This window comes from Carlito syrichta, unplaced genomic scaffold (genome assembly GCF_000164805.1).
Source record: "Carlito syrichta isolate Samal-C Ts95f unplaced genomic scaffold, Tarsius_syrichta-2.0.1 Scaffold199527, whole genome shotgun sequence".
Lineage (NCBI taxonomy): Eukaryota > Metazoa > Chordata > Mammalia > Primates > Tarsiidae > Carlito > Carlito syrichta.
The window spans coordinates 98,140-115,094 of record NW_007143623.1 but is presented as its reverse complement, the minus strand read 5'-3'; the positions used below and the strand labels follow the sequence as shown (position 1 = coordinate 115,094).

General features: G+C 48.9%; 1 protein-coding gene across 1 annotated transcript in view; it reads left to right on the top strand.

Moving 5' to 3' along the window:
• Window positions 1–15,022, top strand: part of RALGPS1 (Ral GEF with PH domain and SH3 binding motif 1) — a 195,765-nt gene extending 180,743 nt beyond the window's left edge. The window contains exons 12-17 of the mRNA XM_008051572.1: window positions 2,644–2,724; window positions 4,082–4,187; window positions 4,676–4,768; window positions 4,928–5,033; window positions 6,570–6,661; window positions 10,523–15,022. Of these exons, the coding sequence (XP_008049763.1) occupies window positions 2,644–2,724; window positions 4,082–4,187; window positions 4,676–4,768; window positions 4,928–5,033; window positions 6,570–6,661; window positions 10,523–10,552 (508 nt within the window). The 3' untranslated portion in view covers window positions 10,553–15,022. The remainder of the gene's footprint in view (window positions 1–2,643; window positions 2,725–4,081; window positions 4,188–4,675; window positions 4,769–4,927; window positions 5,034–6,569; window positions 6,662–10,522) is intronic.
• The last annotated feature ends 1,933 nt before the right edge of the window (window positions 15,023–16,955 follow it).

The following is a 16,955-nucleotide window of genomic DNA, read 5'->3' as shown; positions in this document are numbered from 1 at the left end:
GAAAGTGAGCCCGCTTTTTTGAGCACTGGCATCTCCATCTATACTGACAGTCCAGCAGAGTGGGACAAGTGGCTTCACCTCCCTGAGCCTCAATTTCCTCATCTAAAACAGGATGTACCCCTCTCACGAGTTGAGCAGATTCATGTATGAAAGCACTTAGGTGGCACACAGTAGGCAATTGATACCTACTCTTAAGTGCCAAGCAGCCAAAACCACCAGAAGAATACTCTATCGGGGAAGCTAAGGACCAGGGCACCTGGGAGGGGTTCCCACCTAGGAGATCCTTGGATCTAAGAATACTGTGGTCATTCAGTCTCACAGTCAGTGTGATCTGCAGGCAAATACCCACAAGTAGAGATGCCTCTGAGAGTAGAATGCCAGGAAGGTGCTCCCACAGTGGACCCAGTCTCTATGGTAGACCCCACACCTCTGCTCTTCCCTCTACTCTGAAAGGCTGAATCTCACAGTGTGGTGAGAAGCTTGGGCTGTAGAGTCAGATGACCTGGGTTCAAGTCCTGGCTTACAAGGCTCATGCCTTGGCCAAGAAGCTTCACATCGTTGAGCCTCAGTTTCCTCATTATGGGGAGGATAATGGTGATTAAAGCTTCAGAGAGAGTGTGAGTACAATGGCCTGGTACATATGAGTACTCACTACCTGCTGACTCCTTGGTCTATTGGTAAGCACCCATGTGACCCCCAGTGTCCTGTACTTTCCCACCAGACCACTGCATTTTTGAGCTCCTCACTCCTTTAGGAAGAATATGAGGAAAGGCTACTTACAAGGCTGAACTGATTGGAAGATGCTGGTTTCAAGCTCTCCATTGACAAATGTCAGTTCGGCCAAACTGTTAAATAAATGATCATGGATGGTCTCACACAAAGGGAGGGAATGATGGAAAGAAGGTAGTAGCACTGGCCACTGTGCCCCATCTGAGGACCTACTGGTAATTGCACAGTCCGTTATCATCACACATTTTCCTGAGGCAACAAGGAATAAAGATTCATGAGAAGAAAAATTGAGAAGGGACCAGAGAATCTAGCTCTGGGAAGGGAGGCACCATCTCCAACTCCAAACAGGTGGCAGCTCAGAGCAGGAATCTTGATCAGATGAGGTAGAGACATCCCCTAGGTAGCCAACAGAGCTGCAGAGGATGTCACCGTGGAAAGGTCCATTGTCAGACCCTGCTCATAATACATCCCCAGTAATGGCTGGGAAAGAGAGCAACCCTGGAGGCAGCTGGGCCAGTTCCCCTGAGCAACTGCACAGGATGTGACCTGTTATGCTGGTGCACTCAGTGGGAGGGGCTTGACAAATAAGACCAGTAACAACAAAAAAACCGACATTTGTGACCTTGTGACTTGTTTATAAATGAGAGCAGATTCATAGTTATCCATATGGGGTCGCATTCACTTGCTGCATTCCACCCCTCTTTCTGAATGGAAAAGAGGAAAGAGGCCATTTGGCCTGGGAGTTGTACATACTAGGGCCTCCCTTGTCTATGCCACAGCTTGGGTAGGGTCAACCTGTGCCCATGATGAGACCTGTTACATAGAGGACTGGGAGACTGGGCACATGCTGTGACACACCATCACCCAAAGAGGAAGGGCAGGAGGTGCAGGGGCCTGGAGTAGCCATCCTTGATGAACATCAGACTTCTACCAGCCTTCAACTTGGGTCCCACAGGGGACCCAAGATGGTCCTCAAGAACAGCTCCTTGGGTGGAGGATGGAGGCCTCTGGGCTCAACACTGGTGTGATGTACCCACTGCAACGAGTGAGGACATCCCCACACCACTTGCAGGTGCTGGCGTCATAGGGCAACATGCAACAGCCTAGGACTCAGCATGGAGAAGAGAGGAAATATTTGGAAAAGAAGCCTGGACCTTATCTGACTTTATAACCTGTGTCCCATCATTGTCTGGTCAATGGGCAAGAAAAGCTGCAGTTGAGAGATAGGCCATGCTTCCTGTGTCCACATCAAGTGAGTCTTCTAAGACAGGAAAGGATAAAGAGAGAAGAGAGAGAGATGGTGCCTTCCCATAAAGAGGTTGAGCAGGGAGTTGCACATTTACCTGGAGATGCTCGCTGTTGGGGAGTCCAGGAGATAGGGAAGCCGCATGACCAAGCCACAGAGAGATCCTAGAGTACAGAATCTTGGGTGCTGTAGCAGGTCACAGGGCAAGTTCTCAGGGAACTGGCTGGAGCCACAAAGGAGACTGTCTAGTGGAGAGGAAGTAGCAAGCAGAAGAATTCTGTTCTGTCCTGGTAAATGTCCCCAGGCCTGACATGCAAGGTTGCCCAGAGGTTCTGCCTGTGTGTGCTTTTAATGTGGAATCATGGTAGACAATATGGGCTGTTCATTGTTTTCTGTTAAACATCTCAGCCCCTCCTGGGGGTAAGTGGGTGTCATGCCCTTGACACTGGAAAATGTGTGAAAATTCAATTAAAAGTTGGGGACTTTCCTGGATGGGGCGTTGTGTTCACTGACCTGGCAACTCCAGATGTGCTTATAGCTGGGGAGGGAGCTTGCTCTGCGAGGCTTTCCAAGCTAATGGCCATGTGAACTGAGAGGCTCTTGCTTCTTCAGAAGTTTCTGGTCTTTCCAGGCTATTGCTAAAATTCAACCTGTCTTCTCTGAAGCAGGGGACGCCTCTATGCCACACTGGGACCCAACTGGCGGGTTCCTGTTCGGAATTCTCCTAGAACTCGGAGCTGCGTCTACAGGTATTTATTGGTTCATTTGTTCAAACACAGCTTTAGGGTGCTTGGGGGATGCCAGACATGGTGCTAGAGTATCAGACAGTCACAGCCTTTGTCTCCATGAGGTTGCTGCCAGGTGCACGGATTGTTCCAGAGAGGTGGCATGGGGCACTTGGGGAGAGAAGAGAGGAGATCTGGAAAGCCTCCCTGAAGAAGAGACTAGAAGAATGATAGGAATTAGTCGACTAGTGGAAGGGGGCGAGTAGGTGTAATGAGAGGGTTCCAACCAAAGAGACAGTGTGCGGCAGTGAGGCAGGAAGAGCCGGGTGATGGAGGAGTGGAGGAAAGGCAGTGTTGTGAGGAAGGAGAGAGGGAAGCACAAGTTGAGCTAGAGACAAGCCCGGTAGGGGAAGGATGGTGACCTGGACCTTAAAAGCGATGGGGAGCCATGGAAAGAGTTTGCTGTGTGTAGGAAGAGGGAAGGGGAAGGAGGGTGGCATGGCGCTGGCCAGGTGTGACCCAGGAAGGACAGGGGAGAGCATCAGGCAGTGGTTCAAAGGAAGGCCAAGTGGCCTAAGGTGGCATTGTGGGGTGACTGAGATGGACAGTCAGGCATATTAGGACCTTGGGTCAGTGCATCCTTGGGGTGAATTAGATTGCAGGGTCATCAGAGAGAGAAGAAAACCCCCAGGTTTCTGACTTAGGCTGCTGGTAGGTGATGTTGCCTTCATCAGGATGGAAGGAAGAGCAGTCCTGGGGAGAAGGTGCAGGTTGGTGAGGCACCTATGGATGTCCATGAACCAGACGTGAACAGATCTGGTGTTCAGAGGCGACGTCTTCACCTGTAGATGGTGCCTGAATCCCCAAGTGAAAGGGTGAGAGAAGAACCTGGATAAGGTGCAGAGAATGGTGGCGTGGCATGTAGGCTCCTGTTCCTACTTGTGCTTCACCCCCACCTCCTCCCTTCCTCAGCTGCTTCTCCATGGCTCCTGCCAATGCCAGAAGGAGGGGCCACCAGAGCTGGGGCGGCACAGACCCCAGGTTCCTCAGGTGTGGAGGAAGTGCACAGGGCCAGTCTTAGGGAGCAACCTAGCAGGAGCCTCAGCAGAGGAATCCCTCGGAATGGGTTTGGGGTGCTGATAGGGGCCTGAGTCACCAAGTCTAGAGGGACAAGAGGTGCACGTTCTTAGCTGTGGCAGCCCTTTCTGCTCTTCTGTGCTTGGCTCTCCACTCTGGGCTTGCCCCAGCACAAGTGAGCCCTCAGGTCTTACATCAAAGAGTATGATGTAAGCGGATGGAGGCACAGCCTCGGCAGGGGGCACCAGAGTGTTCCTGACCTCGGCTCCTCCAGGATGACGCCTGACTAGAGGTCTCCCCTTAGCCCCACTGGCCCGTGCATCTGTACTCTGGGGAGCTCAGCAGCCGTGCCCACCATGGAGGGGCCTCTGAGAAGGAAAACCCTGCTCAAGGAAGGACGGAAGCCCGCAGTAAGTCCAGGCCCACATCTACCCAGAGGCAGCAGGGCAGCAGTGAAGGGGCTGGGTCCAGAGACTGGCCAGCCAGGGTTCCAGACCTGCTTTGCCACTGATTGGGCAAGGTCCCCAGTTTCCACATCTGTGAGTTGGGACAAAATTGTGCCTACTCCTAGAGGACTCAGCGAGAAAGTCACATGCGTGGCAGAGTGCTGTCAAATGGTGAGCATGTAGCAAGCTGGACTCGTAGGAATTATGTCCCAGTACTCCTTTATATACAAGGCGGAAAAAGGGAAAACTCCCTGAGTAAAGGAGCAGAAGAAAGACATCTCCCCTCCTCTTGGTTCTAGATATAGTTGACCTTGACAGGGGATGGTGGTGGGCCAGGAAAGAGATGGGGCCCGCGCTGGCATTTATGGGGGTGGCAGGGCCTGGATCAGGCAGCCAGAGGCCTCTATCCCACCACCCTGGGTGGCATCACTTGGCCTCCCCTTCCTCTGTAGCTGTCCTCGTGGACCAGGTACTGGGTCATACTCTCAGGATCCACCCTCCTGTACTACGGAGCCAAGTCCTTACGGGGCACAGACAGAAAACACGTAAGTCCTGTGAAGGGACTCTCATGCTGGGACTTCCTCTAGTGGGGGCACTGTGGGGGGCAGCAGGAGAAGGAGGAGCCTTGCCCTGTCCAAGGAAGCTTCCCTTGTGGAGGGGAGGGCTGGACCCAGGCTTCTGGCTGTGTTGTTGCTCTCCTCCAGTATAAATCCACACCTGGCAAAAAGGTTTCCATTGTGGGCTGGATGGTGCAGCTGCCTGACGACCCCGAGCACCCGGACATCTTCCAGCTGAATAACCCTGACAAAGGTAGGCAGCAGGACAGAGCCAGTGCCTGCAGTTGCTTGGTGTGCTTCTGAAGTTGTTAGAACTTTTGAGGCTGCTCTTTTCCCATTGTTTTAGGTTCTGATGTTCACGGGATCCCCCTCTCTAGTCCACGAAGGCTGTGTAGATCATAGTTGGCTTGTCCATCAAGCAGTGTATGAGACATGAGCTGCAGAAATCCTTTTTGTGGGCTTACCTATGGCCACTGGGGCCCATCACCCATGAAGCTGTAGCCTCAGGGTCTTGTGATAAATAACCATGCTGGATGAGGCAGGAGCATGTACCTGGAAGAGTGTTGAGCCTTGGGAGAGTTCAGGGACCCCCTGGGAGTGTCCCAATCCAAAACCAACTCAGAGAAGAACACTCTTAATTTTCAGGAGCTCTGACCTTACCTTCCCCAGCTGTCTCCCAGTTCCTCCTGGTTCTCTTCTTCTCCTATGATCATGCTGAGAAGAAAGATTCTTAGTGCCATTCTGTCCAGAAGCTCTGTCTTCATCAACATTCAGAATAGGTTATGGCCGATCTCCTCAATAGCCCATGTCACATGACAAAAACCCCAAATCACCAGAGTCTTGGGTCCCAATCAGGCAAATTGATCGGGGATGGAAAGTCCCTGGGCATCTTCATACTTTAGCATGAATGTTCTACTGTAGGGTTTATGTACATACAAATCATCTGGGTTCTTGTTAAAATTCAGATTTGGGCTCAATAGATCTGGAGTGGAGACCAAAACTCTGCTTTTCTCATGAGCTCCCAGGTGAAGTGTATGATGGTACTAGTAGAGAGATCACACCCTGAGTGTCGGGTTCTAATATTCTTAGCTGAGAAGCAAAGAAACAAAGAGATACAGGGAGACCAGGGAATGGCAGGAAGTTGATTGCCAAATTCTCTGCTCCGTGTCTGAACAACTGAACTCACAGATGTTAGACACATGTGGCAGTGTGTCCTCAGTTTGGTTACCATTTGAATTTCTTCCTCAACAGTCTGCACTGGAATAGCAGTGGTTTCTTTAGGAAATGTGACACAAGGGGTGGCCAGGATCCATGGATAGAATTCAAGGAGTTTGTGAACTTGGATGGGAAAAAAAAAATACATCTTTGTTTTCCATGACTTCTTACTCTTTTAATTATGAGTATAGGCATCCAATGACAAAAATGTTAGCAATAAAATAAATTTATCTTGGAGATAAAGTTGTAGGTATTTCATATCATATATTGTTGCATATCTCAAAATATCATTTATGCACATCTTTTTGAAATGACAGTACAGTGTGAGACCTATAACTTATACCATTCATTTGGTGATTTTTTTTTTAGTAGTTTACTAGTTGCATTTCAATGTTAATGATTTCCTTTGTATTTTATACACTTAAAAACACTATTCTGAGGAGGAGTCCACAGGCTTCACCAGAAAGCCAAAGGGGCTGTCCTTCCTTAGTTTAGTTGCCATGTTCATGTTTCTCTTCATGCCACAATCATGGGGTGACCGTCCCAAGTGATCCTCTTTTTCTCTACCTATCAGGTAATGTTTACAAGTTTCAGACTGGTTCCCGATTTCATGCAATACTGTGGCACAAGCATTTGGATGATGCATGTAAAAGCAACAGGCCTCAGGTAATGTCACCAAAATCCTGGTTTTCACCTGAAATGCCCTTTCCCACCCTTGAAACCAAGGATCCTTAGGAAACAGGGCCCCCTTCTTCCCATTAGCTATCTTCCCAGGCACCCTCTCCTGATCAGCATTTTCCCTTGAGACAAGGCACTTCCTTGCTCAGCTTAGAATAAGCCCAACTCCAGACCAGAACTTTGAATGAGTTTTTTTTTGTTGTTGTTTATTTTTGTTTTTATCTTTCCAACTAAGAGAAGTGCCACAGAAACGTCTACCTGGGGCAGTTAGGTGGCAGGCATGATATCACCCCAGGATCAGACTCCAGCGTCCAACGGGAGTTGATTTCATGGGAATACTCCAAACTGACTAAAGGGCCTCCCTGCCCCACAGCACTTAGGAATAATATTAATAGCGAACTTACTGAGAGCCAGCCATGTGCCAGGCAAGGCTGCTGGTGGAAGGGGATCTCCGGCTCCTCAGTATGTCTGAACCTGCGGGATCTCTATTGACGTTGACTCCTGCACTGGCTGCTGACTTTTTCATGGCATGGCTCCCTCCTCCAGCCACCCCACTCCTCCCTTGCCAGGTGTCGTTGTGCAGAATGCTTCACATGCAGGAACTGGCTGTATCTGCCAATATCCCTGCAAGGTATGTTCTCTGTCTCCATTTTACACTGAGGATCCTGAGGCTCAGAAAGGGGCAGACACTTGTTTAAAGTCCCATAGTTAGTAAGCAATGGGACTGGAATGTAACGTAGGTCTGTCTGGTCCCTGATTACCCCTGAGCTCTCCTGTCTCTCCTTTCCTGAAGCTCCTGTGGCTGAGCAAAGAGCCTTGGAGCACGGCCGTGGTTGTCCAAGCTAGTGAAAGAAATGGCTTCCTCAGCCAGCACCAGATGGGAGCAGTCTGAAGCTTCCTGCTCCCTGGGGGTCAGGTGGGTAGCATTGATGCTCCTGTCCCTAAGCATCCATGTGCATGTTCCCCAGAGGCCGGTCAGAGGAGCATACTGGGGAGATAGCACCAAAGCATGGCATAGATGGTGGCAGCTTCAAGGAGGTGGGTAGTGACTATAACATAGGACGTGAGGACATGGATAAGAAGCTGATCAAATTTATAGATGATAAGCTAGAAAGCAGATTTAGCAGAAAATCCTCAACAGACTAAAACAACAGACCAATACAAGGATAAACTTGAGGTGCTACAGGGAAGTTCAAAATAAATTTCAGGGCACAGTGGAATGTGTCTGTAGTCCCAGCTGTTTGGGAGGCTTAAGGCAGAAGAATGGCTTGAGCCCAAGCGTTCAAGACCAGCCTGAGCAACATAGTGAGACCCCATCAAACAAACAAACAAATAAACAAAATACAATTGAGTCCTTTGACTCACCTATCTGACTGCTAGGAATTTGTCTTAGGGATGTGCTCACACATATATTCAGAGCTGTATGTTTAAGAATGTTCACTGCAGCACTGTTCTTGATAAAAAAAGACAAAACCCTGGAAACCTCTGTACCCTCAGTGGATGCCTAATGTTCAATATTTGGTAGTGATTTGAAAGATGGAGGCAGACCCATGGTGATCACATGAAAGGAGCCCCAAGATAAAAGTGGTAAAACAAAGGATAGAACATTTGGGAAGAATGACCTCGTCTGTGCTAGAACACATATGCATATTTACTATATGTATGTTTATGGATGCATACAAAATGTCTAACATGATTTACAAAAAAACCATAATTCTGTGTTTCTAGAGCGCCTATGTGTATTTTGTACATTGAATAATTGTAGTTGCCCGTCTCCATGATGGGAAGACCAGGGTTTGGACCAGCAGTCAGCTTAAGATGACCCGAAGGCAACAGGATGCTGAGGCCTGAATGAGGCTGCTGCCGCCGTGGGTCACAGTAAGCGAGGATGAGCATCCTGGCCTCCTCTGCATTGGTCACACTATGTTTGTTCTGGGGTCCCTCGTTAGCTCTGAGGGCCACTCTCTAAGTGCACAGCACATGGAAGCTCACCTGCCACACAGGTGGCCCTGTGACGTATGAACAAGAAGCCAGAACAATTCCAGTTTTAACAGGAAATGGCAGCCCCAAGGTGGGCCACCTAGAAGGTGGGGATGGGGAAGAAGGCAGGGCCTTGGTCTCTGCCCTGTGCCCATAACCTTGGCACTGTAGTGGCCCCAGCCTAGAGGAACAATGGTAGTTCTGAGCAAGACTCATTGTCCCTCTCTATAGGAGCAGTCTGAGGGTGGCAGCAACCCCATGACAGGTAGCAGGGACTAGGTCAGTTGATTTGGCAGAAGGACTAATGGATCAAACTTCATGTGTTGGTAAATGCGGTGTTCCATGGCAAGGATGTGTGGCTTTTAAGGATTTGTGTCCAATTTTCAGAATTAGAGAGAGGAGGGAGAATATTTTCTTCTTTTCTTCTTTTTCTTTTTATTTATTTCTTTCAACCAATTATTCCTGCTGTATGCTATATGTAATAATAAAAGTTGGTAACAACCTAAATATTCAATGGCAGGGGATTATTTAAGTCAATCACAGTATATCCATATGATGGAATGCAAGGAGGGTGTAAGAAAGGATGTTACAGACGTGCATCTATTCACATGAAAAATCTCAGTGACTAAGACTGGTTTTCTATTCTGTGGAAATTACATAGCTTAAAATTATTTTTGCTAACATTGAATCCACTTAAACCTTATTCATAACGTGTATAAGCTATAAACAACAGCAATAAAACAAATATCCCAGTACCTGCCCCAGCCTAGCAGCAAGCCCTACAGTGCCTTGGAACACCTTCCCTCCCCACTAGTCTCTTCCTGAATCTGCCTCCCTCCTCCCACCCGTGCCCCATAGCCACTCTCCCGATCTGTTTGTTTACCAATTTTAGAACATGTATTTGATCCCTTCATGTATTGTCTGTGTGTATTTTTTGTAACTTTTTTGTAAATAGAACCATACCTGAGTGTTTTCTTCTGTGTTTTACTTTTCTCTACAATATGTTCCTAGGACTCATTAGTGTTACCATGTGTAACAGTCATTCATTTATATGTACTGATTTTGTTTTTATTAGTTCTTCTGTCAGTCATCCCAGGAATGATTTTCTGCGTTTTGCTACAGTGAGCAATACTGCTGTGACCACTCTTGTAATTGTCTCCTGGTGCATGGAGATGTGTTTTTCCTAATTTGTCATTTTGACCAAATTGACAGCAAGGTGGATTTATTTTTGATGAAATTACTTGTAGTCAAGTCTCCTGGAACCCCCAGGGTGGTGCTGGGGGAGGAGGTCTGGGGCTGAGGGTCTGTTGGTGGCTTTGTGGGCTGGTGGTCCCTTTAGTAAAGGGAACTAGGATCTTGTCCTGGGGACACAGCTATGGGAAGGTCTTGGGGTTCCTGATGACTCCATGATGATTGCCCATTCCTGCCATCTTCCAATGACACACTCTGTTCTGCCGGCATCCCCCAGAGGAATATGCCCATTCCTGCAGGATTTATCTCCCCACCTAAGCACAGGTTTACTTTGATGAGAGCATGGGCTCTAGGGTCTTAGCCCTGCCACCTAATCACTGTGTACTGACCCTCTCTAAGCCTCAGTTTCCTCATCTTTATAATGAAGAGGTTCCAGTACCTGCCCAATGAGTTTGAAGTGAGACCTTGAGGACACAATGCATGTGAAGTATTCAGAGTGATGCCTGGCACGCAGCTGTCACTTAACACAGTGTGGCTGTTACTACTGCTGTGCCCTCTCCCCTCCTGACCTGCTCATTCATAGACTTACTGGGAAAAGATCTGTCTACTCCCCTAGAGACCACCCTTGTCCCTCTCTCAGGTTGGAATTTTGACAAGAGGTTGAGCTTTCTCTTCCAGGTACCTGCAAACCTTATGTCATTTGAGTAAGTCTCTGCAGGACGTGGTGTGACTTCAGAGGCTTCTGGGAGCCTGGGCTGGGCCTGGTGGAGAAGAGCAGTCCTGGGTTCAGGCTGTGGGCCAGGGTGCTGGGAGATTCACAGCTGGACTCAGGGGACACGGTCTGTGGCCTCACGGTCCCAGAGGGCTCAACCAGTTCGGGATCCACCTGCCAGTCCCCAGCGACTCATGACACTCATCCTGCAGCACCACCTCTTGGGCGGTGGTTGAACTCCAGGCTCCACATTCCGCCCTCCCTCTCTGGCCCCTCATCCGTCCACCAGCTGCTTCTGCGACTAGAGAGCATTTGACCCAGGCTGGGTTCTCAGTGCTTTCTACGGCACAAAGAATGAACAGTATTAACCTATGAGAGAGGCCTGAGAGAAGGAACAGGCTGTGGAACAGGCTTTTCACACCCCAAGTGCACGGGGTTGCTCGCCCACAGGGCTGCCTCAGATTTTGTAAAACGCCCAAGCGTCCTCTGCGTGTGTGTGCGGTACATGTTTGCGTGTGAGTGAGCGTGAACTCTCTGAGAAACATGCATTTTGGCACAAGACTTGTGACATCACACACTTCATTCGCTTTGAGGCCCTGCTTAAACCTTAAGTTATAGCCTTGGCCACTGAGGAAGGTCAGAGTCAGAGCCCAGATTCCTCCTGTGTTAAGGGTTTCTTGCATTCTTTTACTGTAAACAAACAATGCCTTAAATTGTGTCTTGTTTTCTGTTCCTATGGGTGCTATTCATCTGGAAGGTCTGCTTCCTGGGCTCCCAGGTCAATCCCAGGCCTTGTTGCTGTCAGCCCTTCTGAGACACTACCCAGCTTCAGGGCCATGGACCAGGCTGCTAGCCTGCTGCTTCCTCCCATCCCCTCTCCTGGCAGGGTCTTAGGCCCTTCTCAACCCCTACCCCCACGCCAGATGGGATGTTGTGACGTTCTTCCCAGCTTCCTCAGAAGCATCTTGAAGGCCGTTGTGTTCACAGTAATTGGCTGCTCAGAAGCCACTTGGCATCAGCCTCCCTGCAGGGCAACGCTTTTGTTCCCATCACTTTGCCTCCACTGCCAGGGTGGGACCCACCAAGATTCCTGATCATGATGGGGAGCTGAGTGACACTGAGACCTTAAGCTCCCCCAGTGTTGCCCCCAAATGTGGTCACCAGCAGTTCTACATTATCCAAGTCCAAGGGCACAGTGTTGATAACCATGTGGCAAGACAGCAGATCCCTGGGGAGTGATTGGTCCAACCTCTGCATTCAGTTAAGACCTCGTCACATGAACAACATCCTTTATCTGTCACCTTTTGTCACATTTTAAAGCAACTTTTATTTTGCACGAATACATTTTTACTCAAAATAATGACTTACTCTTTATCACCATCCCTTCTCCCCACCACCCTTTAATTTGGACATCCTAATTCTAAGAAGGAAACCCTTAACAGTTTTCTAAGAGAGACTGAATTTCTGGGTGCTTGTTGTGTGGTTCAGAGCTCACAATAATCAGGCATCAAACTATCCAGAAGAGTTTCAGGTCTTGATGGTTCAAAACGGTAATAAGTAAACTCTAATGGGTCAATTTAAAAACAACCAAAGGACCCACAACTGTTTTTTATTCAAATAGCGACAACTTCTCTAAAAGTTTGAATACATTGGTGAAGAAAGTAGTTGTCATCAGGGTCTCACTTTGTGGTTGAGTCTTACTGTCCTCCTTTTGAGCAAAGACTAGAATACTTTCATGCCAAGAGAAACTCCAGATGATAAAGTTGATGCTGTCAAATTCTTGATGATAGGTGTTTGGCACACTCACTCGGATGTATGTACCTAATTCTACCAACGACTATTCAGATCAGTATCTAAAGGCTGAATGACAATGCCGAAAACTCCAGACACCTCTGTCTAGAACCGTGCAGTGTTAACGCTTTAACCTACATTAAATCTGAATCTACCTGTTAACTTTTAAAAAGTCTTAAGTTGGATGAAAGTGCAAGACTGGAACATCAGCTACTTATTTTCCTTGGGTTTCTCCACCCTTCAAACTGTCCTGTTTTGTCACACATGAAATATTATAGATGCCAACCTAAGACCCCAGAATTTCAAGCACCACGAAATCAGATGATTTTCTGCCCTTTATACATTGTTCTTATCTTTCACAAATGTTTTCTTCTGAGCCTAATTTGAAATAGCACAAGCACACTTCTTTTCAAAGTGTTTAGTCTTCTCTCTGATTGAGTCTGATCCCACGTCCCCTCCCAGGAACATTATTAACTTGGACTCTTGAAGAATCTCTTTAGGCTTTGTTGGCACCAGTCTTATAGAACTGGTAAGAGCCTTGAACACACCAGAAGAGTCCTGGAGATGAAGCTGAAGGATACTCAGCTCTCAGCGGGGCTCAGGGCCAAGCATGTGAGTTCAGCACTGATTGTCTTCCCAGTGTTGGTTTGCCCCTTGAGCTGCAAGCTAAGAGGCCTGGGAGCCTGGGAACAAGGGGGCCAAGCACAGACCATAAAGGGGGAAAGCCTATGGGTGAATTCTCACCCTGGAGGGAAGCATTTCTGCATTTTGCTCCTCAGTTGCCCATAGTGCACAGATGTTTGTGAAACCATTGAAGGTGTTATGTCTTGCATGCATATGCCATAAATGTTTTAAAAGCAAACAGATCATGGCACCGCAAAACGAAAGTTGGAGAAAGCTGTCTACACACTATGGAGTCAATAACATAACAATATGATGTCCCAAGAACAACTCATTCACCTCTCCCTGGGGATAGTTTTTGTCCCTCTCAGTTGAACACATTCTGCCACTCAAGGTCAGTCAAGTGCATTCTGGCAACTGAAAAACTTTATGGACTGGTGATTTGGTGGAGAGCAGTAGAAATACTGTTCTGAGTGTGCCCGTCGAAGTGTATGCCCCTTCCCTCCCTGTCAGACTATAGAAGCTGAGGAAATAGACACTTGAAGGGATTCTGTTTAGGAAGGATCCCAGTCTCTATTGCTAGATGAATTTGTAAAGCATTCTTCTTCTTACCAAGATGGCCAGTATTTCTTTCATCATCTTATTCCCACCTCGCAGGCCCAAGAGGTGTATCTTTTAGGAGGCCATATTACAGATGGAAATGCTCCATGAAAACAGGAAGCCATTTTCAAGCAACATCTGCTTCATTCCTCAGGTAGGGTCCAGGCTCTGCCCCCACATTGCCGATGCTTGTGACTACCAGGAGAACATTGCCAAAAACACAGCCCTCTTGTTTGTGACCCCATAAATGATTTAAATCAGCTCTACATCATATTGGCATGTCAAGTGATTTCATGTTTTAAAAAGAAAAAGATCTAAAAGAATCCTTTTGGTATAACAGATTTTCTGCACAAAACCACACCTTCATTCACTTATTTATTCACGTCATTAGTGACTACTTCCTAGGTGCCAGGCTCTAGCTGGGATATAAATGACTGAGAACAAGACAGATCCAGTCCCTGCCCTCGTGGAGCTGACCACTCAACGAACATAAAAGCCCTACCACATATATCTCCTTGGGCAAGACTCTGCCTCTCTCCTAACCCTGAGTAGAAACCCTGCACATGGATTCCTCCAGAAAGACTTCAAAAGGCTCGGCAGATGGAGTAGCCTCTTGATCTGCAAGTTCAGTTGCAAAGACAACTAGATGGAGTTGCTGTCCTAGAGGCGGGTTGGGCGCACTGAGGACTCCAGAGGTAGAGTGGAAAGCGGGCTCAGAGTGGAAAGCAGGCTCAGACTGGCACAGTATTGACTCCATAGGCTTTTGTTTTTTATTTCAATATTAAATACGAGTACAGGATGAGTGGCTGCATTCTTGAGTGTGGAGAACTTGTACCATGGACTTGAGACCACCTCGCAGCCCTTGCTGCACAAGCGTGTGTTCCTATGGGCAGCCTCCAAACCCTGCTTATAGCAGCAACTCAATAGGTCATGCGTCCATTTATAGCCATTAATCTCTATCCATTTCTGAATGACTCTAGCCAGTCAGTAATGAAATAACAGTAATTAATTTATTAGTATGGTATAATCTTTAATAAATTTCGTGCCAAAATGCATGGTTTTCCACTTAGCATTCAAAATGTTGTGTAGAGAGTAGTTTTCAATTTCTTATGTATTCTTCAAAGTAAGTTGAAAATCAGTTTCTACATTTTAATTCATTTTTTGTTAAATCTGTTGCAGTTTCCTGGGCTGTCTTTTTTTCCAGCAGACCCCTGCATGCAGTTGTGTAAGGACTTTCTCTAATTCTTGTGAATTGTCTCACCCGCAATAACCACTGAACATCAGCCCTCCCTGGGATTCTTTAGATTTTTGGTGAAGTATTTTGTTACCTCAGTCTTGTATCAAGTCGCTGTATTTTTCAGCTTGTTACATTGATTATAATTGTTTCACTAATTAAATACTTTAATGTATAAACATCTTTGTTTATTTTGAAATTAAATGTGTTTTCCAATGAACATCGCTCAGTTTATTAAAATCACACACATTCACTTAGCAAACAGTTGCTGTGTCAGATTCAGACATGAAGGAGTCATGGGGTGCCCAGACCTCAGCTAGGAGGTAACTGGAACATAAACAGGAGCATTGTCCTCAGGAAGGGACAGAGAGTGCTGGGGGCACTTTAGAAAGCAATGGGGATTTGGAAGTTCAATTCAGAGACTGTAGAATACGTGGAGCATGGAGCAGTCAGGGAGACAGAAATGAGAAGAGCAGGATGAAGCTGGGGAAAAGCTGGCAACGCAGTGTCACAGAGGAGAGGATTTGCAGGAGTGATGGGATCTAAGTCTAAGAAGATGGGCTGAGTGGATTTCATGATGTTAAGCCAAAACCCAGAAACTCACTCTAGCTTGCTTGGAGAAAAAGGACTGTCTTGCAAGGGTTGTCTCATGGAAACCTGACGGGAGGGCCAAGAAAGTCTCCAGAGGGCATGGAAGGAAAAATGGAAAGGCCTCTGCGTCTTTCTCTCAGTGGGCCCCCCCAAGTCTCTCTGACAGCCCCTTCACTCTCCAGACTGCCTTCTCTGCTTGAATGTGCAGCAGCAGAGGAGTCCAGGCCTTACCAAGAGAGCACCTGGAAGTCATTGAAGGAGATTGTGCCAGGATAGTGACATGATCCAAGTTGATACTAAGATCCTCCGGCTCTGCCTGCCTCCGTTTCCCAGCCAATGCCTTTCAAAGCAGTGGTTGGTCCTCCAAGCACAGGATCCCACGAGCACACTCCTCGAACTCTGCTCCAACATCCTAACTGCAGGCCAATATGACCATCTCTCCCCAGCTATGACAAAGCCCTGCTTGCGGAGGTAGCCCTAGCTCACCTCTTCCTCGTGATTTAGTGGCACACTGGCCCCCAATTTTACCCAAATGGGGTCGCTGCCCTCCGCCAGTGTAGTGTTCGAGGCTCTGAGAAGAAATGCATCTGATTGGGGAGGAAGTGAGGGTGGTGGCGGGTTGTGGTTGTCACAGCTGGAAAATGACGCGTCAAGATTTGAACCCACAACTGGTAGCCTGCCGCCAAGCAAGCTCCAGCCCCTCAGCCTCACTGCGTCAGGCGCCACAAATGGCCACCAGGAGACAGCAGTGTCTCCCTTTGATGGATGGCGAGATCCCTGAGCCAGAGCCGACTTGACTGTAGTACAACTGTTTTGCCCAGAGCTAGGAGCAAGACGCCCCACAGCGACGCGGAGCCGGCGGGCAGGGCAGGGCGCTGGTTGAGGGCGAGAGGGTGTGTGGGCGGGGCCACAGCGTGTGGGCGGGGTAGCTCGCAGCCGGAACCGGCTTGTGTTGGGGCTCTGTGGGAGCTGAATTGTGCAGGCCCGGGGGGGGGGGGGTGAGTGGGTCTCCAAAGGGACCACGCACGTGGGCGGGGCGTGGGGAAGGCGGGTCCAAGAGGGGGCGGTGCTACAATAGAAAGGGCCGGGAAGTACAGAAGTGAGGAGGAGCCGGGCCTCGAGGGGCGACGCTCTAGGGAGCAGCGCCTTGGGGTGAGGACAGGGCCTCGCGGGAGCTCCGTAGTGGAGCGGCGGGGGAACAGGGCCTGGTTCTGTGCGGAGGGGCAAGGAGCAGGAGGGGCGGGACCGTGGACGGCGGCCGGGCTCGGGCAAGAGGGGCGTTGCTGGAGCTCGGGGCAGGGCCGGGGCCGGGCCTGGACCGGGCTCGGGGCGCCAGGGCGGGGCAAAGGGGCGGGACGGGCCGTGTTCGGGGCGGGGCCGGGCCCTACATCAGGCTGAGGAACTTGGGGCGGGGCCGGGGTGGGGCCTGGGCCCGGGGAGAAGGCGAGGAGTTGGTTTAAGGCGAGGCTGGGGCGGGGCATGGGCCAAGCCGCCGGGCGAGCCGGCAGTGATTTGGGGGTGGGACAGGAGTGGGCGGGGCCTGGACCAGGCTGAGGCGTGCG